Source organism: Brachyhypopomus gauderio, unplaced genomic scaffold, assembly GCF_052324685.1.
Source record: "Brachyhypopomus gauderio isolate BG-103 unplaced genomic scaffold, BGAUD_0.2 sc67, whole genome shotgun sequence".
NCBI lineage: Eukaryota > Metazoa > Chordata > Actinopteri > Gymnotiformes > Hypopomidae > Brachyhypopomus > Brachyhypopomus gauderio.
The window spans coordinates 268,419-295,947 of record NW_027506888.1 but is presented as its reverse complement, the minus strand read 5'-3'; the positions used below and the strand labels follow the sequence as shown (position 1 = coordinate 295,947).

The 27,529-nt window shown below is 39.8% G+C and overlaps 1 protein-coding gene across 1 annotated transcript; it reads right to left on the bottom strand.

Moving 5' to 3' along the window:
* Window positions 1–6,999: 6,999 nt before the first annotated feature.
* Window positions 7,000–24,564, bottom strand: LOC143490849 (uncharacterized). The gene is made up of 9 exons (XM_076989356.1): window positions 24,162–24,564; window positions 24,009–24,074; window positions 19,823–20,218; window positions 17,332–17,715; window positions 17,164–17,232; window positions 16,028–16,423; window positions 7,811–8,197; window positions 7,686–7,718; window positions 7,000–7,067 (listed from the first exon to the last, which is right to left on the bottom strand). Exons 1-9 carry the CDS (start codon window positions 24,562–24,564, stop codon window positions 7,000–7,002), a joined length of 2,202 nt encoding a protein of 733 aa, XP_076845471.1.
* Window positions 24,565–27,529: the final 2,965 nt, after the last annotated feature.

Below are 27,529 nucleotides of genomic sequence, written 5' to 3'. Positions count from 1 at the left end.
TAACCCACTGTCTCCACTACTCCACTCTCCCTCAGCATTACCCACGCCTGATGTTTACCTCGGCTCACGGTCTCACTTGGCTCTACCTCAGCTTTAAAAAAATGAAATCACCATGTTTTTTATACAATACATTTCCTATTTTGTTGCTATAAAGGTAGTTGTATGCCTCTGTTCTTTTATAATTCCGTAGCTCTTCGCCATCTACGCCTTCGGGAAAGACGAAGTAATTGACTATATCAATATCGCTAACTTCAGGCCACAGCTTCATGTTATCAACCCACTCTGAGAGCGCGGAGGGGTGGGGCACTGTTAAAACACAGTCACCACAACTTTTTAAATCGCTCGTACTGTGCAGCCACCTAGTATTCTTGGCCATGTTTTATTAATAAATCCGCAACGAACGTCCACTTTCTGATTCACTCTTAACGTAAACACTACAACCGGAAACCAACAACCGGTTTCAGCTACGAATCATGGGAAAGGTTAAAGTTCAGGAAAATCGTGGATAAATTAGACAAACATAACATAATATTTATGATGGAATAACCACTCTTTACTGTGCTCACATCATTATCAGTTTTATTCAACCCCCTAGTGACATTATTTTTTAGTACTTAGTACAACATCCTTTTCCAGTTATGACAGCTTTCAAGCGTGAAGCATAGCTTGACACAAGTGTCTTGCAGCGACCTATGGGTATCTTAGCCCATTCTTCATGGGCAAAAGCCTCCAGTTCAGTCACATTCTTAGGCTTGCGCACTGCAACTGCCTTCTTTAGGTCCCACCAGAGGTTCTCAATTGGATTTAAGTCTGGTGATTGCGATGGCCACTCTAGAATGTTCCAGCCTTTCATGTTCAACCATGCTCTAGTGGACTTGGATGTGTGCTTCGGATCATTGTCCTGTTGGAAGGTCCAACGTCTCCCAAGCCGCAGGTTTGTGACTGACTTCATCACATTTTCCTCCAAGATCTCCTGGTACTGAAGGGAATTCATGGTACCCTGCACACATTGAAGCTTTCCTGTACCATTAGAAGCAAAACAGCCCCAAAGCATAATTGACCCCCCGCCATGCTTCACAGTAGGCAAGGTGTTCTTTTGTTCATAAGCCTGGTTCTTCCTTCTCCAAACATAGCGCTGGTCCATTGTCCCAAACAGTTCTAATTTAGTTTCATCTGACCACAGTACACTGTCCCAAAACCTTTGTGGCTTGTCCACATGACTTTTGGCATACTGCAGTCGACTTTTCTTGTTCTTTGGAGTCAGCAAGGGGGTGCGTCTGGGCGTTCTGGCATGGAGGTCTTCGTTATGCAGTGCGCGCCTTATTGTCTGAGCTGAAACTTCAGTGCCCACATCTGACAGGTCTTTTTTCAGTTCCTTAGCAGTCACGCGGGGATTTTTCTCCACATTACGCTTCAGGTAGCGCACAGCAGTCGCGGTCAGGATCTTCTTTCTGCCACGACCAGGTAACGTTTCCACTGTGCCCTTTAACTTGAACTTGCGAATGATACTTCCGATAGTGTCTCTTGGAATATTTAACAACTTCGCAATCTTTTTATATCCATTGCCATTCTTGTGAAGAGCAATAACCTCTTCTCTTGTCTTCTGGGACCATTCTCTTGCCTTCACCATGCTTGGAAACACACCAGTAGATGTCTAGAAGGAGCTGAGTATCACAGTCCTTTTAAATCTGCCTAATTGGTGCTTATCATGCTTGATTGCTGCTCGTTGACATCCACAGATGTTTTCAATACCTGATGGAAAACACTGGAATGAACCTCTGTTCTTAGGAGTGGTAGTCGTAAAGGGGTTGAATAATTGTGTCAATGAAGAAATCACAAAAAGGCCATTTAATACTTTATGACAAAAAAATTGATGCTATCTTAGTTGCATTTAGTTCTTTAACAAGTCCTTGTAAGATTTCATTATGAACACAATTACAAATGTGCACTGAATTCCATAAAACCCTTCGCAGCATTGGGGGTTGAATAAATTTGATCACAACTGTATATACATAGAACCAAACTAGGGACAGGTGATGGCAATGACACTGGGGCGTGGCAACAAACAAGGAATAAACGCGACAAACGAGCAGGGCGGGACAAACAGGCAGGGAACACGGACATGAGGGAACCCAGAGTGACAGCTACGAGAGGGGGCGTTGCCCTACGTGACACCAGCAACAGAAGTCAAGTCAGTGTCATGTAAAAGGTAGGCTTATGGGTTTAATATGTTTAGTGGATATAGTATATTTGTGACGATGGGGTCGTGGTGAAGGATGAGACACGAATCCCTCTTGTGGCGACAGACGTCACTTTTATTTTAAACAGATATTGCGCAATAGCGCACGATAAACACTCACACAATCAGCACAACGTGCAGACATAGACAACGACGAGCACAGGACACTGCGCGAGCGCACATTAAATAGACAAACCACATTAGCCCCACGTGATCACGAGACGATTCACAGGTGAGACTTATCACACAACAAAACCCTAACCACGTATATACACGGACGCAGACAAAGCACGTGGACAACGTTTACACACGCCCAAAAGGGAGGGGCCGGGGTCCTCAACGTGACAATATTAGTAATAAACAACCAAGAGTAACCTGTAGTAGTAGTAGCTGGGGTAGTTGTTGTCTGAGCAGATGATGATGTTATCATGACTAAAACAACATAATGAAATTGCATAATGGTTAACATATAATGGGCTTCGTCCCACTTACATTACAGATATCTGTAACTACATTACAGATATCTATATATTTAAGATATCTCTAATTATATTTTAACTAGGCAAAATGTCAATATGAGATATCTCCTATTACATTCTGACTAGTATACATTACGTAATATTCACCATTGATTTGTATGGAGGCTCAAGTTCAAGATATCTGCAATTAATTACTGACTATCTGAAACGTACATTTCAGATATCTACAATTAAATTATTACTAGTCAAAAAGTCCATTACAGATATCTCGTTTTTTGCTCTGACTAGTCATTATTCTAATTAAAGATATCTTAAACATGCTCATTATTTAAGATAACAAACATATTTTTAGATATCTGAAACTAAGATTTGACTAGTGTAAATTAAATATCAGATATCTTGAAAGTAAGTAATGACTAGGCAAAACAAAGTTAGGGATATCCAGAACTGCATTTCTGACTAGTCAAAAGTCATTTAAAGATATCTACAAATAAATTACAGATATCTTGAACATTTTGATCTAGACATTTTTTAAAATTCCTGTTATCTTGAATAATTATTCTGACTAGTCGGAATGTGTTTGTAGATATCTTCAATAATCATTCTGTCTAGTCAATACGTCCCAGATTTACGTAGCATTTTGGCGCCAAGCTTGGCACTCTTTGTATTTGCTAATCAGTGGTCTGCATACGATGTCAGGACAGTCGAACTCGCATTCTCGTGTTTTTAACACGATTTTTAGTGCCGCATAATCCATACTGTTGAGCTCTCAAGATTGTGGCGTTTTTCACGACGCTGAAGTTGGTTACTTATTCGCAGTTTGAGATTCGTTTGGTTACTTATTCGGCGGCTGAAGTTGGTTCCTTATTCAAAAAGGGTGTGTTCACGATGCATGTTTGCTGCGCACTTTTTTTAAAGCGATAGATTAAACAAACGAGAGTAGGAGCAAACATTTAAGAGGTTATTGTTTCCCATACTGATTTTGTGAATGTAGAAAAAAATAAAAATATAATGAAAGCATTCCTTTTGTAAATGGTTTCTATTTCAAGTCGTTCCAATTGTACGGGATTTGTACATGATGATTGAATTCGTCAGCATGTCTAACGTAAGGAAACATATTCTTAGATTTAAAAACTAAAAACAATGAAATGCTGTTCTAGAACACAAATTAATCGAAAGAAGAAATACCAGCACACAACATGGCATATTGAGCAGTGGGCATATAGGTGAACGCGTTTAAAGGGGCAGTTTCAGAGGCTTATTGAAGGACTTATTAATGGTGGGCCAGAGAAATAACAAATGCATCATTAAGAACAGGTCACTCTCTAAAGCCTGGTTTATACTTGACGTGTCGCGAGCGGCACGAGGGTCCGCACGGCGAAAATGACGTAATCGCTGTGGCTCCGCCCATGCACGAGGGCCTCACGCGCTGTCGATTTGCGAGGTCGTGCACCTCTCGTATTTTGTAGCTTCAGCGCGATGAACAAAGTCATGTTTGCAGGGTTCATACACCTTTACAAGGTGGAATTAAAGCACTTGTACGTCACTTTCAAGGTCCATTTCAATATTTCCCAGCATGTTAAACTTAATTAAGTTAAATATTTATACATATACTCGAAATGATTCGCTTTTTATCACATTATTTAATGGTTGTTTATTTTCAAAACGCCCAATCTTAACATCTTCACGTTCTCTCATGTTTCGTCCTGGAGTTACAAGAGGCTCGTATTTGTTAACGTAATATAAGAGAACTGTTCAGTCAGACAGATATTTGTTGTGAAACGAAGTAGTCTTTATTTATTATTATTTAGTCTAAATTCCAGCACTTTTCAAACCTGAAACACAAAGCAACATTAAAATTTGTCAGGTAAATGTTCATTCCCCTGTTTTTGAGGGGTGTTTCTTTATACTACCACATATCGTTACGGACAACACCGCAAAGCCATATTTACGTTTGATGCCTGGTGTAGCGTCAAGTAAAAATGTTCTTTCACCAGTTTTGCAGGGGTTTTTTATTCTCCACTGCCACCTATCGTTTCAGAGAACACTGCAGTGAAACTCGCAAAAGTATAAACGCCTACACCGTTCGCGCGAGGTGGGCGGAGTCACGTGCTACGGTCACTCGAGAAAGTATAAACCAGGCTTTAGAGAGGAACCTGATTTACCTCATTTAATACCTCAAATCTATCTGGAAACACGGCATATTGAATAGTTAAGTGCACAGAAAGTGCACTGAAATGATTCAGAGGGGCACGTTCAGAGGCCTGCTGTATGCCTATAAGGCGTCAGGCCAGACAAGCAACACATGCATCATACGTAAACTATTGTTACTATCTGTAAGAGAAACCTCATTTTGGCCTGGCCCAGCATCATTTTATGTCTCAAATCTATCAGGAAACATGGCATATTGAGTAAAGTGCATAGGCAAAATAGTTCAGAGGGGCAAGTTCAGAGGCCTGCTGTATGCCTGTAAGGTCTTGGGCCAGGCAAAACTCAATTGTATCATACATAACTAGTTCCTATATGTATGAGGAGCCTGACTTTGGCCTGGCCCAGCGTCATTTTATGCCTCAAATCTAACTGCAAACACAGCATATTGAGTAAAGCGCACAGGTGGCACGTATTCTGCATGTTTGTATGGAAAAGCAATGCATTTTGTGGATTGCATTTCCATTTTTGCCTCCATTTTTTGTATGGTTTCATCACCATACATGTTGTCTCCGCATTAATCCTATAGTCAACATTAAGTCACAAGAAGTCATTCCAGTAGATGATTTGGATGATTTGGGAAACTGTCCAATTTCAAATGCAATTTTGTAATGTCAGCAGTCAGAGTCTGCTTTTAATTTTGTGAGTGTTTTCCATGTATTCCACTTATGAGACCACATCCAGTCATGTAGAACAAGGTGTGGAGTATTTAATGGAAAGCAGACAAAGTGAGAAAAAAAAAATCCAATGTCAATATTCCTAGGAGCAGAACTCGAGGCGGTAAGACAACAAGATAAGAGGGACAAAGCAAACTTGTGAGAAATAGACAAAGCAGGTTGCACCTTGCTGAGCTGCTGTGACACCCTGCCTGTAGTTTCCTCCATCTGTCTTGTATCTCCTCTTTAGATTGTTTAAAAAGACTCCTTGTATTTTGGTGTGTGGTTGCTAAGTCTTATGCCTTAAGTTCTGAACTTTGTTGTTGTTATTCTTCATTTTGGTGATGTTTATATGAATATTTACACTGCTGCTTCATTTTTTTGCTTGTTCTGCTTCCCTCCCTGTGTTTTAAATCCTGCTGTGTTATCTGGCATGTATTGCATAAATACTCAGAGAAAGCAATAGAAAGTTACATTACTGTATGTACTGAATTCTTCTTAAATGATCAAAATAGACCAAATAGACAATATAACAAAATGATCAACAAGACAAGTATGTAAAAAAGCAAGAAATACCCAAATGTATCAACTTTTAAAATCAGTGGACAAAGTTATTGTACCTGTCGTCTCCATAGTCACAAATGAAGTAGGGATTCCTAAATAAACCAGAAACATACATTTCAGTGTCAAGTATTAAAGTTTAGGATAAAAAAGATTACTATATTACAAAAATAGTAATAGACCTAACCTGTAGCACTTAGTGTTGCATTGTTTGTTGTCTCAGTTGCAAATGAAGATCCATTAATCTCTAAATGAACAATGTAAACAGACATGCAAATCAATGCATCAACCACAGCAAACTAAATATTTTTGTCCATGCAGGAAAAGTTGTACTACTAATTATTCCAAAAATTACAAGTTAGTGTAGTTTTTAGAAGTTTAGTAGAAGTTTTACATTTTAAAGCTTTTATGAACATATTAAGTAATTATGTATTGTAACGCGTGGTGGAGGAGGCAGGCACAATGAAGTTTATGGTGAACATACACTGTGCGAACGCACATTATATAGGTGATTAACACAGACCCTCGTGATCCACAATGCAGTAATTCACAGCCCTACCAAGGCAATTCCATTAGGATAGCCAGTTTGACTTAACGTCATGTTCTTGCACTGTGGGTGGAAGAAACTCACACAGGCATGGGGAGAAATTCCACCTAGATAGGGATTCAAACCTGAGTTTCAAACCCACTCAGAAGCAAATGTGCATTACGGTAGGCCTGTGCAATTTGTATTTCTATTTTCAATAAAATAAATAATAAACAAGAAACCAAATAAAATTTTACGTAACATAAACAAGAGTTGGCAATTTTTATATCAGCAGCAGAAAATGTTGGAATGAAAAACATGTATTGTACATTACTCTGAAACTGCAATTGTAGGTATACCTGTTGAATTTGCAGAAAACAACGTAGTTGTTGATAATTCTACAAGGAAACACAGTAACACAATCAAATTATAAATGATGAAATATGTTTATGCCTGGAATTACTGAATGACAGATGATTAATCAAAATTTTCTACAGGGGGATTGGCAAAAAAAATTAAATACTAAATCCTGGTGATCATATTTTCCAAGCAGCAACTCCCAGTGCTCCCAATGCACTAGAAGCCAGATTTCAGATTCTCACAAATTTCAGGTTCATGTGTAACAGAAAACCGCAAGATTGAAGACAATTTGGAAAAAGCAAAGAGGAATGGTGGGCTAGAGGGAAATCTACAGGACAGTCCTTGAACTACACCCAATGTTGCTTAAAAAGTCAGACGTGTTTGCTGATTGTTATGTATTTGAATACTGGTATACCCTATGTACAGCCAGAACGCCTAATATCAGTTGGATGATTATATGTTCTTATCAAGATTTTCTAAACAAGGTATAATGATTCAATTCTAGACAATGACATTTATAGAACACACCTAGTGTCTTAAAGCTTCAAAATGGTCTCATGCTGGTACTACAAAATGTAAGATGCATACCATGTTAACTTTCAAGATATCAGTTTGTTCTAAAACTAGTGCAACCTTCTGGTGGTGAAAAGCATTACCTGGGTCAGACCTTGGAGTAATGGTTCTCACATCTGAAGAAGGGACACATTAAAACAAATGTGATCAAACACTTGGAACATGCTTAAAAATTATAGTACAGGGATTACAAAACAAGCAACAGTACCTGCGCAGTAAGCTGCATAACACACGCCTGGATTGACAAACTGGTATACATAATAGTTGCTCGGACATGCTTTGACTTGGATGAAGGTGGAGCTGAAGATACAGCAGTGGGTCCCTGCATTTGCACAGACCTGGCGAGTGACAACTCCATCGTCTATCTGAGGGTGAGCGCCATTGAGCCACAGTGTGTAATAAGTACCACAGCTGAATACATTCACACAGTTCTCTGCCATACGGATGTTCATCCTGTAATAGAGGAGGCGGTACCAGATGTTCCCATTGAAGTTGTTGTCACAAAAGTTCTTTCCTGTTGCGTTGGTGGCTCTCCAGGGCTCGTCCAGAGAAGTGTAAGAAATGCAGGGATCATAACTGGGTTGGCTGAGAACAACTGACATGAAAAGAGTGTAGTGAGCTATGTGTTTCACAATAATATGCTATCAGTCATCTTGTCTGTGTCTCATATTTGCCTGAACGTATCTATACGTACGTATTTTGCACTGTGCTAGTGAACATGGGTGGAGGCTATACGGGTGGAGCCTATACGCGAGTGTGATGTCACAAACACCTAGATACATGTGCTCCCTCAGGCCCCGTCCACACGACGCTGGAGATTTTTAAAAACTGAGGTTTTTGTCTCCGTTTTCAAAAATATCTACGTCCACACGACGCCGGAGATTTTTAAAAACGGAGGTTTTTGTCTCAGCGTTTTTTTGTCAGCGTTTTCCTAAACATGCGTTTTCCCCGTCCACACGAATACGCCGAGACCGGAGTTTTCAAAAGTCTCCACCTTGGAAGGCGTTTTCAAAAACCTCCATTTTCGGTGACCGAAAACGCCATTTTCGTGTGGACGGGAGGCTGAAACGGAGACAAAAACCTCTGTTTTTAAAAATCTCCCGCGTCATGTGGATGGGGCCTCAGTCATGCCCTTACTGGTGCCTGGTTGATGCCTTATTATACCACAGTTAGTTCCGACCCTACAATGTGATTGGCTGAGAGGCGATCTAGAAGTGCCAATATTACGTTATAGCACTGTAACCGAAGCTCTCCATGTATTACTCCGCCACATACAGGTAACCTAGCAACGAAGCAGCGTTTACAAGCCAAACAGCGCAACTACAAACAAGCAGCAACATTATCAAAATGAATTACAGGGAGTTTGTTAAATCTATTGGCGTTGAAAGCATTTGTTTCGATCTGAAACTGGAGGATGAAGCTATAAATGACCAGCCTGATTCCTCCAATGAGCCAAGGTTTGTCACGCTTACAAACAATGATTTGGATGAGCTGGAAATGCAGAGAAACTAAGTTAATACCGTAAAACAAAAGTCCGGTGCTCTTAATGTATTTACATCCTGGTTAAAGAGCAATGACATTGCTGTCGATTTTAGTATTATCAACAAAAATGAAATGAATCAGCTTTTACGACATTTTTATGGATCCGTCAGAAACGTGAAGGGAGAGTTATATAGCAAGAGCTGGACTGAACAGATACCTGACCGAACTTCTAATCAGCCGTGGATGGTCAATAATTGTTGTACTTTATTTTTAATAAATACAACTTTATCAACAGTTGTTTTTGTGTATATTTACTGCTATAATATTTATTGGGTAAGGCTGTTCCAGTGTTGTGTAAGTTTAGCAGCAAGCCATTGAATGGAACTATTTTAACTGGCGGAGTATTTTTAACCAAACAGGTCGTATTTTCTCGTCCTCTTTAACTCAAAATCTTTCAATAAACAGCGAAAATTGAACTGTGGTATAATCGCAATAATACACTCGAGGTTCGTGCTATAACGTGTAATATTGGCACTGCTGTGCTGATCAACGCAACGCACTACGACCGCAGCACAGCAGTGCCAATATTACACGTTATAGCACTCCCTCTCGTGTATTATTGCTTCATTGTAGTTACATACAGAAACAGTTGTCTTCCATCTTCCACTAAGGAGAAAGAAGAGGACTGAGTGTCTTCATAAGGATTTAGTGTTATATTGATTACTGATTTAGCTGAAATGTGGTAAGGCAGCCTCTATTCCTTATCCAACTGATCCTAATAATCTCCAGCATATATTGTTGAATATTTGTTTCAAATAAGATACTGAACATTTTCATAGTTGTTTCTAGTGAATAATCCAGTTATTAACAGAACACTACACAGGGGTCCAGAGTGCGACCTAATTTCTCAATGGTGCGACAAAAAAAATCTGAGGTCGCACCAGTGCGACTAGCTGTTTGATGGGGAAAAGTCTCTGTGGTCCCTGTGGTTCAACAACAGACCAGTGTTAATTTCATTGACGAATAAATTGTCAGTTTTTTTCATAACAAAAACTAAATAAAAACTATACGAAGGGATTAAAACGATGACTAAATTAATGGACATTTTCGTCAACAAATAAAAACGAGACAAAAATATTGGCCAGCGACGACATCCAATCACACCTGATTTAGTTTAGTGAAAGGTAGGGATAAGTTAAGAAGAGATCCAACTGTAATTTAGCGTACACGGAGAGGCGGGACAAAGCGGGTAACCGTCCAATCAGAACTAACGTCTTCACATCGCTCAGAACCCTGGAAGACCATACCAGCCTGTGAACTGTGGTCACTCATGAAATTCAACTCGAAGTTAACTCGACAATGTCAGCAGGGATAAAGATGAGTGGCGATATATGGACACATTTCTCCTTTGACTTTGAGAAAAACAATTCAGTGTGTAAACCATGTGGGACGACGACGCCGGGAAAAATACGACAAATGAAACGACATCTGCGGGCTATGGCATTGCTGTTTTTATGGCACACTGTTTTATATAAAATGTAATATGTATTGTTCATAACAAACTCCATGTTTTTTCAGGTAGAGCGGGCCTAATGGTCTTTAATGTTTTGTTATTGTTATGCTCAATAACTAAGTTCAGGGGTGGGTTTCCCGAAACGTTCGTAACTCTAAGTACTTCGTAACCTCGTACTTACGAATATTCTTAAATTTACGAGTGTTTCCCGAAACTCTTCGTAACTTACGTCATTCTTATAGTCGTTCGTAAGTTAAGAATCTCCGGACCCATTCGTAACTCACTAAGTACTTCTTAACTCGAAGCTCTCGTGCAGTTCTACTTCAAAAATAATAGAGGCGCTAATTTCACTCGCGCGGGTTTTAATCACGGCATTACTACATTTGCGTTTATGTGTATAATTAGCCTAGTAGCCTATTTTCTTTTGAAGTATTTACATCACATATACCACAATGTGTCAACAGAAATCAAATGTACTACTTTGAATTATTTAGCATTAGTTTATATCTTCCCAATATTTAATTAAATCTCTCCGTTCATCATCGTGCAGTCAACAGCGTTTCAGACTCAAAATTTATGTATTCTTTGCAAAGAAATGGATACAAGTTGGCCTATTAAGCTTGTTTTAACTTAACCAATAAAATTGATTGATTAATCGGTAGCACATATAAGTAACTTGGATTAAGGCTAGCAATTGTGCTCGTGTGATGAACATAGCAGCTCTTCAGAGTACTGGACATAATTTAAGAAGACGACGTAATCCACTAAGCCATGTAGTTCGCCTGAATACAGAATTTTGCCCTTAGTTCCACGACGCAGTTACTGACCGCCCTCTGATTTTATGCCACAGACTGTTCTGGAGACTGTTGGTGATGCCCACGGACTAAGCAAAGCTGACATCTAAATGTGTGCATGCTGTTACTAAAGCATTGCTTCGCCATGCAGCCCCCTGAGTCCTGCCCCCTTATTTGTGACTTGACTACAGTTTTTTTTGTTTTTTTCTGAATTTGATGAACTTCCTCGAGCTATTGAAAACAGTAGGCTATACGTTTGTTTTTGGCTCAGTTCACTCGACAGAAAGTTTCATTTTCTCTGCTTGTTTGCCATGGTTTTGAATAACGTGTGAAAGGTTAATTGTGTGCCCTATTTATAGCCTTGATAAAAGCCTACAATCGCTCAAAATTGCAAAGGTAATAATATGTTCTACTCATTTTTTCCTTATACTTGAAATGTCAACACTTATTAGTTGTTAGTTTTTATGATTGTCATTTTGCCAATGATGCTTTTGCGGCGTAATTATGAAAAAATTTATGTAAATCGGTGGTTCGGTTTTCGACTAGCGGAGATTTTCCAGTGTAGCTGCAGAGGCGGGGTCAACTAAGAACTACTTAGAACTCGTTCGTAAATTTGGAGACTACGAAGGCTTTTGGGAAACACTCGTAAATTTGGCGTTTGTCACGTATGACCGTGTCCCCCTCCGTTAGCTGTCACTCCGAACCCCTCGTGTCTGTGTTCCGTACCTGTTACCCCGCCCCGCTCGTTTGTCTCTGTGATTACCTCGTTAGTTCCCACGCCCCTTGTTATTACCATCACCTGCCCCTTGTTTAATGTCATTGTATTTAAGCCCCTGAGTCTCCCTTGTCCTTTGTCTGGTATTTTGATTGATTTTGATGTTTGACTGTTTGATCGTTATACCTGGCCTTAGTGTGTTCTTGTTTTTTGATTCATTGTCTGTTCTCGTGTTCCCCTGTCGTCGTTATGCCCGTGTTCGCCTGTTATTCGGACTGCCCTCCCGTTATCGACCCGGACTGGCTAAGTGACGACGAGTATGGTATTCCCTTCAATAAATCTCGCTCTTCTCAGCGATTGTGTCCGCCTCCTCGCTCCGTGGCGCAAGCCTCGTTACAGCGTTCTTAAAGTTACGTCGTTCTTAAAGTTGTTCGTAACTTTCTAAGATCGTTCGTTATCGGGAAACCCACCCCAGGTCAATAAAGTTGTTTGGAAATCTGTTTTTGTATATATTGCACATACAAATGATAATATTCTGTAACTGGTTAATAAATTTCATTTTGTGCAAGTGTATATAATGACCATTTATATTTTAGGCAACTAAATTCTAATGATAATTAGTTGACTAAAACTAAAAACAACTCCAATGACTTGTGACCAAACTTATGACCAAAACTAAATTACATTTTAGTCAAAAGACTAAAACTAAATCAAAAATTGCTGTCAAAATTAACACTGCTCCCCTCTGCCTTTTACCGGCAGGCAGCAGCACACAGATCATCAGATGAGACAGAGATGATAATCAAGTTTAACGTTGCCTACAATATTGCAAAAGAAGAAATTCTTCAGAAGAAAAATGGCTTGAACGTAAACCCGACATACTGCAATGATGTCGCGTGCGACAAATTGTTAGTTAATTATTTACAAGTCAATATTGTCTATATGGACAGCAATAAAAAAGTGAAACTGGTAAAACTGCAGTGTTAAATGTGATTCAGTCGAAAATTTGGGTGCACCTAACTTTTGTGCTGGTGCACCTAAGAAAAAAAGTTAGGCGCACCAGTGCAACCAGTGCAAAAAGTTAGTCTAGAGCCCTGCTACATCTTGGTGCATTTTGGCTAGTGTACTGAGACATTTTCAATTTAACAAACACAGCCTGCTTTATACAGGTATAGGTGAAGGTGTAGGTGAACCATATAAGAGCACTATAACACTAACAGATGCGAGTTTCATGATTTGATCTTTCTGTAACTAAATTTGTATATATCATTACTAGGGGTGGGACGCGATAAAAACATTAATCTAATTAATCAGAAGCTTTGTAATTAATTAATCAAAATTAATCACATTTTAATCGCATTTCAGTATTTAACATGAGAAATATTAATTTAAGTTTGAATGATGAATGAATCAATGAACATAATCATAAATTTCAACATCTTGTTTATTTTTCCACCAGTCTACTACACAGACCAATAGATGAGTGCAGAAAACAGTGCAAACAGTTTTCAGAACACTGGAAATTCTGACCAAAAATTTTGTTTAATTTTGGGAGTTTTGCTCAGGATATTGGAAGAATAAGAAGAACTGAAGTAAATCAGAAGATGTTTTTTAATACCATTTTAGATGGTGGACGTTTTCTTTTATTTCCCAGGCCTCTGCTACAGGCATCTCCATAGTGCCTAGAAGTGGTCTTCTGCATGATCAAAGCCAATGACTGGATCTTCCATTCATCATCTATAATATGAGCTGTCACACCGAGATAATTCTTGTTGCTAACAGAAGTCCACTGATCCCCAGTCAGAGCCACATTTGTGGCGCTCTTCACAATAACCCGTTTTACTTCCCTTTCCTCATCATACAGCTGCTGGATTTTCTTCGACATTGTCTTTCTGGATGGCAGTTCATAACTTGCATCAGTTGACGCAATTTGCAGCACTTCTTGTAAGCCTTTATCTTCGACCACAGAGAGCAAACAACACTGCAAATAATGTGACGCGTCAAGTTTAAACGCCTCTGCCGCTCACGCAAGGTGTGTGGAGTCGTGCGCTACGTCCACTCACGGAAGTTTAATCCAGTCTTAATGGTCCAGTGAAGGTAATTTAAAAACCAGGACATTTCCTCACTTAAAAAAACCCGGGACGCCCTGGACAGGATGTGAAATACGGATGTTTGGTCATCCTATTGTACTAGGAATTCATTTAGCAGCTAAGTTATCATTACTGACCTGCGCGTTAGCCCCAACATGTTTTGCGTTGAGGTGATAACAAAGGGTGGAAGTGCTCCTGTGATAAGCGAACTCCTTCCTGCATAAAGTGCACTTTTTGTGTTTGTACTTCCATCTGGAAGTTTCTTATATTTAAATTTCCCATCCTCCAGCGTAGCCTCTTCAGTCATCTCCATCATGCTCATCTTATTGTGCGTCCATATAATCTGTATGTCTGGAACTCGTGCACTGAGAAACATTCCACGATGCGAAAGTGCCTCATGCGTTAAATGGCGTAAATTTTTTTTTGTTTGTTAATTTCCCTGTAATTAATTAATCGAAATTAATGCATTAAAGTCCCACCACTAATCATTACTTATATTATTTTGTTTGATGATGGTAACAAGTTGTTATAATGTCATAATGTTTAATGGGGCTTAATAAATAAGCAACTAGTCAACTGGACTTGTCCTTGTACCTAACATTAAGGACCAGTGACTGACAGAGACCATATAAACTTGCCTTACTGCATTATTAGGTGATAACTTTAATGGGGCTCAGAATCCCTGATGGTGTCTCTAAATGTCCTGCATGCACCTAGATGATTCCTATTTTGAGACAGTCCTTGTCAATGTTGAGCTGGGATGAAGCAAAAATTTTAGCCTTCTAAAAATCTCTGATGACTGAAAGCTGTAACGGCGAGGTGGCAGCACGATGAGGCGAGTGCGATTTGGATAAACAGACGTTTTTTTGGCTGCAGGTTGCGTGGATAGCACTCAATGAACAGCTGACACATAAATGTGTGGACTCCATGGACGTAGTTTTGATTTCATAAGTGGGGGGGACACAACCTGGGGTGGCGAACTGTTGAGCGGGGGGGTTGAATGAAAATTGTTGAGCGCTGTGAACAAAAATTGTTGAGCGGGGGGGGGGGGGGGCTCGGAGCTGCATGATCCTAATGCTAGATTTGTCGCTATTTGGATATTGTTTTTTTAACCGTTAAAAAGTGGGGGGGACATGACTTCGTCGCTACTTAAATATTTGGTTTTAACTGTAAAAACTGGGGGGGACCAAAACCGGCTTTTGAAAAAGTGGGGGGGACATGTCCCCCCCGTCCCCCCCCAAAACTACGTCCGTGGTGGACTCGGATAAAGTTGAGCACAGGACATTGTGTGAACACACTAAACGAGACATGCGTGATGACGAGACGAGCCAGGGGAAACGGATGAACACATGCATGTTGAACCACATAAGGTCAATACACATATGAACATAACCAGATGTAAACTACACCTACACATGCATGTTGAACCACACCCAAGGTCAATACACATATGAACATAACCAGATGTAAACTACACGTACACATGCATGTTGAACCACACCCAAGGTCAATACACATATGAACATAAACAGATGTAAACTACACCTACACAAAAGGTGTACATGCCCAAAGGGAGGGGCAAGGGTCTGTAACGTGACAAAATTTATTAATTATTTATTAATTATAAATTATTAATTTAATTAAAAACTTATTTAATTCAATTTTTAAAACTTGTTTGCATCTTTGCAAATAACACGTATAATCCCATCCAAATAAGCCATATTCTTTGCTCAGTTTTATTTATTTAATTTTATGCAAGTAGAATAAGTTTAAAGAGACTGAACTAAACCTAAAACTTTTAAAACAGAGAACAGAAATAAGCAGACCTTACCTGTACAGTATGTTGGCATTGGAATAGAATTTTTTGGTTTGACAAGTCTGTAAACATAGTAATATCCTGGGCAGGCTTTAACTTGTACTGGGTTTGACCTGTAGTAATTACACTGGCCATCATTAGATCCATACACATCTCGGGTGACAATGCCATCCTGCCGTAGTGGGTGAGAGCCACCCAGCATAAGTGGAGTGTAACCACCACATGAACTGGAGCGCACACACCACTCAGGAATCTGGGCACTGCTTCCCTGAAGATACAGACGATACCAGCCACTCCATTCAACAAGGGTGTCGTCATGACCACTGTAGGAACTGCTGGTGCTTCTCCAGATGTCACCAAGAACACTGTAGTTATAGCAGGGGTCAAACGTGGAATTGCTTGATGTGATTACTGTAAAAACAGCACGGGGAGCAGATTTAGATAACCTCCCTATAATCTACATTAGAATCACCGGTGTAGATGTAATGTTTTTCAGAAAAGAGTATAGAAAAATATGGCAAAAGCCACTGGAGTACAGTGAAAGAAAAATAATTCAGTTATTTTCTGTACAGCTGACACCAGATTACATACAAAGCCCCATTCATAGCAGATAATTTATATCATGCATCATGGAACCAAACTGTATCTACCAAAGTAGCAAGGTGTCCCCCTCAGGCAAGGTGTCCCACCCCCTCAATGTAAATAATAAGACCCATTTATTTTACAAGAACTTACGTTCACCACCACCCCCACCCCCGCTAAACCACTTACGTTCACCACCCACCCCCGCTAAACCACTTACGTTCGCCACCCCGAAATGTTCTGACGCCCCCCCACTGTATATGTTCTGGCACCAGCCCTGCTTGCAATGCTGTTTTGAATGACTTTTGTGAACAGAATGATTAATTAAAGGAAACTCCATACAAAAAGGACATGGAGAATGATAATACAGTTGTAATATGTAAAATTATATCAGGAGTTAGCTGAGGTTTTCACTTCCATGCATGCAATCCAAGTAGCTCATTTATTGTTTGCCTAAATAACAAGACATAAGACAAATCCCTGCTGTTGAAACTCTGTGTCAGACCCCAAATCTAGAATAATTAAACATGTTATACAGAATGTAACACTGAGAAACACTTTCAACCTACACATTTCTGAGTTTCCGCTGAGTTCAGTTGGCACAGTCACTGTGGCAATGGGAGTAATGCTATTCACATCTGAAGATGACATTAAAATTAGCATGAATAAATGAATATTTTGACAATATATGTAAAACATATATAAAGCTTAAATAACACAATAGACAACAACACTACCTGCACAATAGGCTGCATTGCAAAAAGATGGTTTGATAAATTCATAGACGTAATAGTTGTCTGGACAGGCTTTGACTTGTATTGAGCTGATCGAAGAACAACACCCAATCTGATCACTCCCACAGACCTGTCGGGTGACCTGTCCATCATCAATCTGGGGATGAGAACCATTGATCCACAGCGTGACCTCCGTCCCACAGCTAAATGGATGAGTGCAGCTCTCTGGCATATGAATGCTCTTCCCGTAATAGAGCAGTCGGTACCAGCCGTTCCAGTTGAAGTAATTGTCACAGATGTTCAACTGAGTTGAATTAGTGGCTCTCCAGGGTTGGTCCAAAGAACTGTAGTTACTGCAAGGATCATAACTGGGCTGGCTGTACACCACTGTAAGGGTAAAACAGTGTTTCTTAATGCCTTCTCATAAATGTTTTTTTAATAAAATGTGTTGATATCTTATTGCAACACAGTCTTTTTTTTGTATCTATCCATCCAGTGTTACTCTAGTTCAGTAATACTCTACCCTCCTCTGCTAAACCTGTATGATCTGCTCCATGTTATCGTTGTACCTCATGCCTGATATGAAATGATAATTTAGTTTATATAACTGTGACGGGCAGGGAGTGTGAAATAAAATGGAAGCGGTCATGCCAAGTCTCAGGGAAAAAGGAGGGTTTAATGAATAAAGTGTGCAAACCAAAAACCCGTGACTCGATCCGAATTAAGGATATAATAACCAGCAGTCAACTAGTACAAAGACAAGACATATATAGACAGACAAATGACCATCAGGTGAGGCAGATCATAAGCCCCGCCCAACTGAGAGACGAACACAATGCAACAAAAACAGGACAGGACGGGGGCGACCGGCAGGGGGCCCTCCGTACTGTGACAATAACACATTAAGGAACACAATACATGTCAGGAAAGTACTGCATTATAAAATCAACTCATTATAAACACTTAACTTGAACAAAAAGTAAACAAAAAAACTAATATTAAAAACAAGTCCCACCAATAACTACAAAATAAATTTCACTAATCATGTAACAGATAACAAAAATGCCTAAAAGCAACTGGATGGAAAACCATAGTGTTTAAGAGGTGGAATTAAACGATACGAGATCAGAGAAGTAGTTACGCCATATAGAGCTACAAAAACAAATGACGAAACCTTCAATTCAACTCAATAATGCCTGGTTACCAGTGCAGAGAGGCACTTACAGGGGTAATGGTTTGCCTTTTCCTGGCACCTATCACATATTCTTGCAACTACATTTGATTCAGCCACAGGCAGGAAAAGTTCAGCTGACTGGTACCCATGAAAACCTTCATGAGGTCCTCACATGGTTCAGCTGTAGCCACTGCGGTGACTAAGAATCTACTATTGTAACGCGGCGGGTATGGTGACGTAACCACCGCGTGAATATACTGAGAGGCGGACCCAAGTGCCGGCTCGGTCTGGCACAATAATATGCGAGAGTAGTAAATGTGGAGTTAATGCATACACACACAGTGTGGCAAAAACACCAACACAAAACGACGTGGAAAAACAACGCGCAAAATGAAACTAAACCGTAGATACTCGGTAGAAAAAGGAAACAAAAACAACGCGGAAGACTGACGCAAGAAAAGCAAAACTCACTCGTAGCGAGAGGGTGGAAAAAATAATAAAGGCAACTAAAGGACGCGGAAAAAACTCGTCGCGTAAAACCGAAATAAGAACACCAGGAGAAGAATCTGGCTACTGGCAAAAATGCCGCAACAAAACAAAACCTTCCCAAAATAAATGAATAACGGATAGGAAGAGAAACAGATGGAGGAAAACTTGAGATTGGCTAGAAAGCAGCGCAGGAGACAGAGACTCGAATAAGTGAAAGAACAAGAGAGAGGGAGAGAGAAAGAATAAGGTGGCGAGACACCTTTAACTTGAGAATGAGACAAGAGAAAGGGCTGAGAACGTACCGGCATAACCAAAACGAATCAGCAATGATCCGTCTCCAAAAGCTTCCCTAAAAAGCCATGGCAACAGGTGAGACGGATCATTGCTGATTGCGTGGATGTAGTCTAGGGCTGACTCGGGTGCCCCTAGTGGAGGTAGATGGTGTGGAATCCGAGCCAGCCCTGACAACTATAGTATATTACAATATAGTGTGCTATATACCAAATAGTACAGTAACGCTTTAATTGCAATTAAAATAATATAGGGACTGGGATTTAAAAAAATGATTATATCTGCATTATAGAATGTGTGGAATTTATATGGCATGTTTGTAGGATCTGGCGTGGTAATATTAACCAAGCTGGGTATGTGCTCGCCCTGTTATTGTGGGTTTGATATTTTGAGTCCTGATGATGACATGTCCACCCATGGCCAGGAGTCAAGCTAAACATTTTGCTGCAATCAATTAATCAATAAAGAAGCTCTTGTAATTAATCCATCTACCAATAACTTTTACTGTACATGGATACCTTAGGGAACAGCATACATTACCTGTACAGTATGAAGGCATCAGAATGGACAAATCTGGCCTGACAAGTTTGTAGACATAATAATGTCCTGGGCAGGCTTTGACTTGTACTGGGTATGACCTGAAGAAATGACATCTGCCACGATATGATCCATACACATCTCGGGTGACAATGCCATCCTGCCGTAGTGGGTGAGAGCCACCCAGCATAAGTGGAGTGTAACCACCACATGAACTGGAGCGCACACACCACTCAGGAATCTGGGCACTGCTTCCCTGAAGATACAGACGATACCAGCCACTCCATTCAACAAGGGTGTCGTCATGACCACTGTAGGAACTGCTGGTGCTTCTCCAGATGTCACCAAGAACACTGTAGTTATAGCAGGGGTCAAACGTGGAATTGCTTGATGTGATTACTGTAAAAACAGCATGTCAAGTTAAGTCAGTTTATTTGTATAGCACATTTAAAGACAACGAGTGCCAGCCAAAGTGCTGAATGGGGAACAGATTTAGATAACCTCCCTATAATCAGTGGGGAACTGTCAGGGCCCTCTATGCTCTCTCAGAGGGCCTAAAATATTCTTAAAACATTATATATATATATATATATATATATATATATATATATATATATATATATATATATATATATATATATAATCTGTATAATATATAATTATATATATATATATATATATATATATATATATATATATATATATATATATATATAGTGCTGAATGGGGAACAGATTTAGATAACCTCCCTATAATCAGTGGGGAACCGTCAGGGCTCTCTCAGAGGGCCTAAAATATTCTTAAAACATTATATATATATATATATATATATATATATATATATATATATATATATATATATATATATATATATATATATATATATTAGGGGTGGGACGCGATCAAAAAAATTAATCGAATTAATCGGAAGCTTTGTAATTAATTAATCGAAATTAATCGCATTTTAATCGCATTTCAGTATTTAACATGAGAAATATTAATTTAAGTTTGAATGATGAATGAATCAATGAACATAATCATAAACTTCAACATCTTGTTTATTTTTCCACCAGTCTACTACATAGACCAATAGATGAGTGCAAAAAACAGTTCAGAACACTGGAAATTCTGACCAAAAATGTTGTTTAATTTTGGAAGTTTTGCTCAGGATATTGGAAGAATTGAAGTTAATCAGAAGATGTTTTTTAATACCATTTTAGATGGTATATTTTTCTTTAATTTTCCAGGCCTCTGCCACAGGGATCTCCATAGTGCCTATAAGTGGTCTTCTGCATGCTCAAAGCAAATGACTGGATCTTCATCATCTATAATATGAGCTGTCACAGACACCAAGATAATTCTTGTTGCTAACAGAGGTCCAGTGATCCCCAGTCAGAGCCACATTTGTTTCTTCACAATAACCTGTTTTACTTCCTTTTCCTCATCATACAGCTGCTGGATTTTCTTCGACATTGTCTTTCTGGACGGCAGTTCTTAACTTGCATCAGTTGACACAATTTGCAGTGCTTCTTGCAAGCCTTTAGCTTCGACCACAGAGAGCGAACAACACTAAATAATATGACGCGTCACGTATAAACGCGTGCGGAGTCGCGCGCGACGGTCACTCGCGAAAGTTTAATCCAGTCTTAATGGTCCAATGAAGGTAATTTAAAAACCAGGGGTGAGTTTCCCAAAACGTTCTTAGCGCTAAGTACATCTTAACCTCGTACGTAAGAACGAGGTTACGAAGTACTTAGCGCTAAGAACGTTTTGGGAAACTCACCCCAGGACATTTCCTCACTTAAAAAAAACCCGCGACGCCCGGGACAGGATGTGAAATACGGACATGTCCCGGAAAATACGGACGTTTGTTCACCATATCGTACTAGGAATACAATTAGCAGCTAAGTGGCTAAGTGATCATTACTGACCTGCGCGTTAGCCCCAACATGTTTTGCGTTGGTGTGGTAACGAAGGGTGGAAGTGCTCCCGTGATAAGCGAACTCCTTCCTACATAAAATTTAAATTTCCCATCCACCAGCGTAGCCTCTTCAGTCATCTGCATCATGCTCATCTTATTGTGCGTCCATATACTCTGTATGTCTGGAACTCGTGCACGGGGAAACATTCCACGGTGCAAAAGTGTCTCATGCGTTAAAATGCGTTAATATTTTTAGTGCGTTAATTTTCCTGTAATTAATTAATCGAAATTAACGCGTTAAAGTCCCACCACTAATATATATATATATATATATATATATATATATATATAATCTGTATAATATATAATCTGTATATATATATATATATATATACAGGCCCGTTGACAGTCTTGCTGGGGCCCGGGACAAGAAAGATTCATGTGCCCCCCCCCCCCCCCCCCCCCGCTTCGCGAAATTGACGTAATCGCAGTGGCTCCGCCCGTGCACGAGGGCCTCGCTTCAGCGCGATGGACAAAGTCATGTTTGCAGGGTTCATACACCTTTATAAGGTGGAATTCAAGCACTTGTATGTCATTTTCAAGGTCCATTTCAATATTTTCCAACTAATATTGTTAATTAAGTTAAATATTTATACATATACTCGAAATGATTCAAAATAATTCGCTTTTTATCACATTATTTAATGGTTGTTTATTTTCAAAACGCCCAAACTTAACGTCTTCACGAGAACTGTTCAGTCAGACAGCTATTTGTTGTGAAACGAAGTAGTTACAATTTCAAGCATTTTCAAGTACTTTACCCTAAATTCCAGCACTTTTCAAACATGGAACACAATGCAACTTTAAAATTCGTCAGGTAAATGTTTTTCCTTTCTTTTCTGCGCTCCAGATTTCAGTATTTACTTTAACTATCCACCACTGTATTTCCCGCTGTTGGGCGGATACCGGCCCTACAGTCGGTGCTGGATCAAACCATTTTCCAGTGGGAGGCGGGGGAGTATGCACTTAATGGAAAATATGCAGATAGGTAAAAAACATATATATTTGAGCCATTGAGCTTATTATGAGTACATAATTTTATATTAATGAAAGATTTCAAGATTATTTAAAAATTATAGACTTTAAATAAAAAATAAATTGCTGGGCTCTTTGATGGGCCCCCCTGGCCCTAGGGCCCGGGACAACAGACCCGGTTGTCCCCCCCCCCCGTCGACGGGGCTGTATATATATATATATATAATTATCAAATTTTATTTTATCTACTTACAGTTTTACAATCGACATATAAACAATTACAAAAATATAAGCAAATAAATTATTCAACCGTGTCTATTCAATCTGTGTTGGAAGGTGAGGGGTTAAGTGGAAGCCTGTGAGCCTGTGTCTCCCCCTATCAGGACTGTGGTGCCCGCTGTTCGTTTACAGAGGGCCTGGCAGTTATAATTCAGCGCAATACCAGTTTCAAATGACAGTAAAATTGACCAATCATATATTCCCTCTTAGTGCGCGGGCTTAACTGTATGATAATTTCCGCCCGCTGTGGCGATGCTAGCTGTCGTTAGCCTACCGCCGCTAGCTGACTCCTGACTTCCACCAACCCAACTACATGCCCACTGGATCCAATTCCTTCCACTCTGTTCCAGACAATTTCAAGAAGTCTCCTTCCATTTATCTTTGCTATCATCAATAACTCCTTAGTTTCGGTATATGTACCCACTTGTGTTCAATACAGCAAGGATGGTACCAGCGTTGAAGAAAGCAACACTCCACAGCTCAGACATCAGAAACTACAGATCAGTATCACTTCTCTCTTTTCTATCAAACACTCTGGACGAGCAGTCTATGACCAAAAATCTCTTTTCTTCACTGAGAACCATATAAGCTTAAATGACTGTTTTGAATGACTTGTGTAAACAGAATGCTCTAAAAGAATCTCTGTCTAGAAAGATATGGAGAATGATACTAGTTGTAATAGGTAAAAGTATATCAGGAGTGTGCTGAGGTTTTGATTTCCATGCACATAAGCTAAGTAGCTCATCAATTATTTGCCTACACAAGAGGAAATAAATTTACCTACAAATCCCTGCTGTTGAAAGTCTTTTTGTCAAAGACCCCAAATTGGGAATTCTGTAGTACATAATTACTAGTATAGTATATAATTACTTTGAAAAGGTATACTCTTTACCAAAGTGTTTATGATCATTTAATATTAAACCATACATGTTTTCATAGTAACATTTAACATACTTATGTCTAAATTGAACTGAGCACTAACAGTCATTGTGCTGTTGATCTGAGTGATGGTGTTCACATCTGAAAAATAAAACAAATCAGGATTAAAATATAAAAGTATTAAAAGTGATGGAACATATCAGAAATGTTATAAATCAAAGTGGATACCTGCACAGTAAGCGGCATTGCAAAAATTAGGTGTGAGGAACTTGTAGATGTAATAGTTGCCTGGGCATGCTTTTACTTGTATTGAGGTGGAATTGTGGTAACAGCAGTCACCACCTGACTTTCCACAGACCAGGCGAGTGACGACTCCATCCCCTAATTGAGGGTGAGGACCATTGAGCCACAGAGGGATCTGAGTTCCACAGCTGAATATGTTCACACAACTCTCTGGCATATGGATGTTCATCCCATAATAGAACAGCCGGTACCAGCTGTTCCCGTTGAAGTTATTGTCACAAAAGTTCATTCCTATTGCATTAGTAGCTCTCCAGGGTTGGTCCAGAGAGGTGTAGTTATTGCAGGGGTCATAACTGGGCTGGCTGAAGGCAACTGTCATGGGAGACATTTTTTGGAAACCTCAATAAGAGAACAATTGCTCTCTTATAAAAAATGTACACATTTAGTTTTGTAGGAAAGTCACAGGAGTCACTTGAATTCATAGGCTTAAAAAAACAAAAAGGTTGAAGGCAAATTATTGCAGATTTTTAGGTATTGCTTGACATTGACTCATTTGCTGAAGATTATCCCTGGCATTACAGTTCTTTACAATTTTAAGCATAGCTAAACTAAAATTTATCAAGGAGAAGTAATGAAGAAATGTGATGAATTTTGAATGCAATCCCTTGTAATCCCCATGATTAGCAAGCTTTATGTTATTATCCTTGGTTACAAGTTACAGACAGATCTGATGGTCAGTAATCCAGTACACCTGGGTATACAGTGGAGGAAAAAAGTTATTTGATCCCTTGCTGATTTTGTAAGTTTACCTACTAACAAAAATATGAACAGTCTATAATTCTAAGGGTAGGTATTTTAACAGTGAGAGATAGAATATTTAAAAGAAAATCCAGAAAATTACATCCAGAAAAATACATATATAAATATATACATTTATTTGCATTTTGCAAAGAGAAATACGTATGTTATCCCCTACCAAACATAAGAGTTCTAATCAGCTCATTACCTGCAACTGTCTTAAATCGTCATCTGTATAAAAGACACCTGTCCATAGAAATGTGCCATATTTGTCAATTGTGATTTTTCACCGCAATTGAAATTTGTCCTCCACTTTTTACCCATCTGTGCAGTTAGAATACACACACACACACATACACTAGTGATTATCTAGAGGGCTGTGGTACACACGTGCCCAGAGCGGTGGGCAGCCCTAGCCTGGCGTCTGGGAAGCAGTTGGGATTAGGTGCCTTGTTCAAGGGCACCTCAGTCATGGCCTCAGGCCTGGGATTCAATTAATCAGTCAGACTCTAACCTCTCCAACATGGGCAAGACCAAAGGGCTTTCAAAGGACAGGGTCAAGATTATAAACCTGCACAAGGCTGGTATGTGCTACAAAACCATAAGTAAGATGCTGGGTGACAAGGAGACAACTGTTGGTGCCATTATAAGAAAATGGAAGAAATACAAAATGACGGTCAATCGACCTTGATCAGAGGCTCCATGCAAAATGTCACCTCATGGGGTATCCTTGATCATGAGGAAGGCTAAAACTACATGGGGGACCTTGTTAATCATCTTAAGGCAGCTATGATAATAGTCACCAAGAAAACCATTGATAATACATTATGCTGTAATGCAGGGGTCGGCAAACTATGGCACGCGTGCCACCGTTGGCACGTCGAGGCATAATCACTGGCACGTGACACGCTGGACCAGCATCAGCAAAAAAAAATTAATAATGAAAAATCTCAGACAGAGCACGATCCTCCAATCGAAATCGCTTCTCAACGCTCTGCACTCAACACCCGCCACAGACCCATGTTTAACTTTGATTATTTTTTCATTTCTTACTTTTTGAATAAAAACCCTTTTTGTATCACTACCCCTCTAATGCACAACATGGGTCTAAAATGACCCGCATTCATTTTCTATGTTACTTCATGTTTGGCTGAGTGTTTCTATGGTATATGTTTTAAATTAATAAATCATTAATCATTTTCTATACCAATTTTGCAGTAAATATCTTGTTTTTGTTTAATACAAATCTTGATTCTTATTTTCCTTTTTTACTTTCAGAAAAAACACATCTTTTGTATTTATACATCAAGTTTAGACACATGGGTCACAAAAGACCCACATGCATTTACCATTTCATAACTCACCACAGCTCCCATCACACAAGTATTGTTTTTTCAATTGTTCTAACATTACTTTAGAAAATATTTTGATGATCTTTGGGAAAGACAATTGTACATACTGTAATATTTTATTAGGTTTAGGTTACCTTGAGGGTGAGTACATTACTTGTCAGAAGGTCACAAGTAATTATTATTTACTAGCTAACTGCTGAACCTTGAGGAGGCCTGTGGTTCTCTAGTACAACATGGTGGGTGTTTCCATCCTCAATGTCTACACCAACTTCACCTGCACAACACCCTGGTGATATGGGTGGTGTGAATTCACCTGCACAACACCCTGGTGATATGGGTGGTGTGAATTCACCTGCACAACACCCTGGTGATATGGGTGGTGTGAATTCACCTGCACAACACCCTGGTGATATGGGTGGTGTGAATTCACCTGCACAACACCCTGGTGATATGGGTGGTGTGAATTCACCTGCACAACACCCTGGTGATATGGGTGGTGTGAATTCACCTGCACAACACCCTGGTGATATGGGTGGTGTGAATTCACCTGCACAACACCCTGGTGATATGGGTGGTGTGAATTCACCTGCACAACACCCTGGTGATATGGGTGGTGTGAATTCACCTGCACAACACCCTGGTGATATGGGTGGTGTGAATTCACCTGCACAACATCCTGGTGATATGGGTGGTGTGAATTCACCTGCACAACACCCTGGTGATGTGGGTGGTGTGAATTCACCTGCACAACACCCTGGTGATATGGGTGGTGTGAATTCACCTGCACAACACCCTGGTGATATGGGTGGTGTGAATTCACCTGCACAACACCCTGGTGATATGGGTGGTGTGAATTCACCTGCACAACACCCTGGTGATGTGGGTGGTGTGAATGCTGCATGGCTGCTATTCATCAAGGAACTGAGCAAAAATCTTGTCATGCCACATATGAAGAGGTACATGGAGGGCTCACCCAAACTCCAACAGCATGTGCTTGAGGCAATGGGAAGATGTGGATTACAAAAACAAACCACAGCCACCACCCATCCTCAGAAAGACATCCCCAAGGAGGGCCAACGAAAGAGGAAGAGGTGCGCTCGCTGCCCTCTTCCCAAAGACAGAAAGAGGAAAAGGTCCAAAGACAGAAAGGCCAGCCAGCCCAGGGGGCAGGTGAACCAAATGCCTGAACCACCTTAACTGACT

Coding starts and splice junctions, on each gene's coding strand:
- LOC143490849 (XM_076989356.1), bottom strand. CDS start 24,564: ATGTCTCCCATGACAGTTGCCTTCAGCCAGCCCAGTTATGACCCCTGC. Junction 16,424..17,163: donor CAGCGGAAACTCAGAAATGT/GTAGGTTGAAAG, acceptor CTGTTTTTACAG/TAATCACATCAAGCAATTCC. Junction 8,198..16,027: donor AATGCCAACATACTGTACAG/GTAAGGTCTGCT, acceptor TTTTCATGTCAG/TTGTTCTCAGCCAACCCAGT.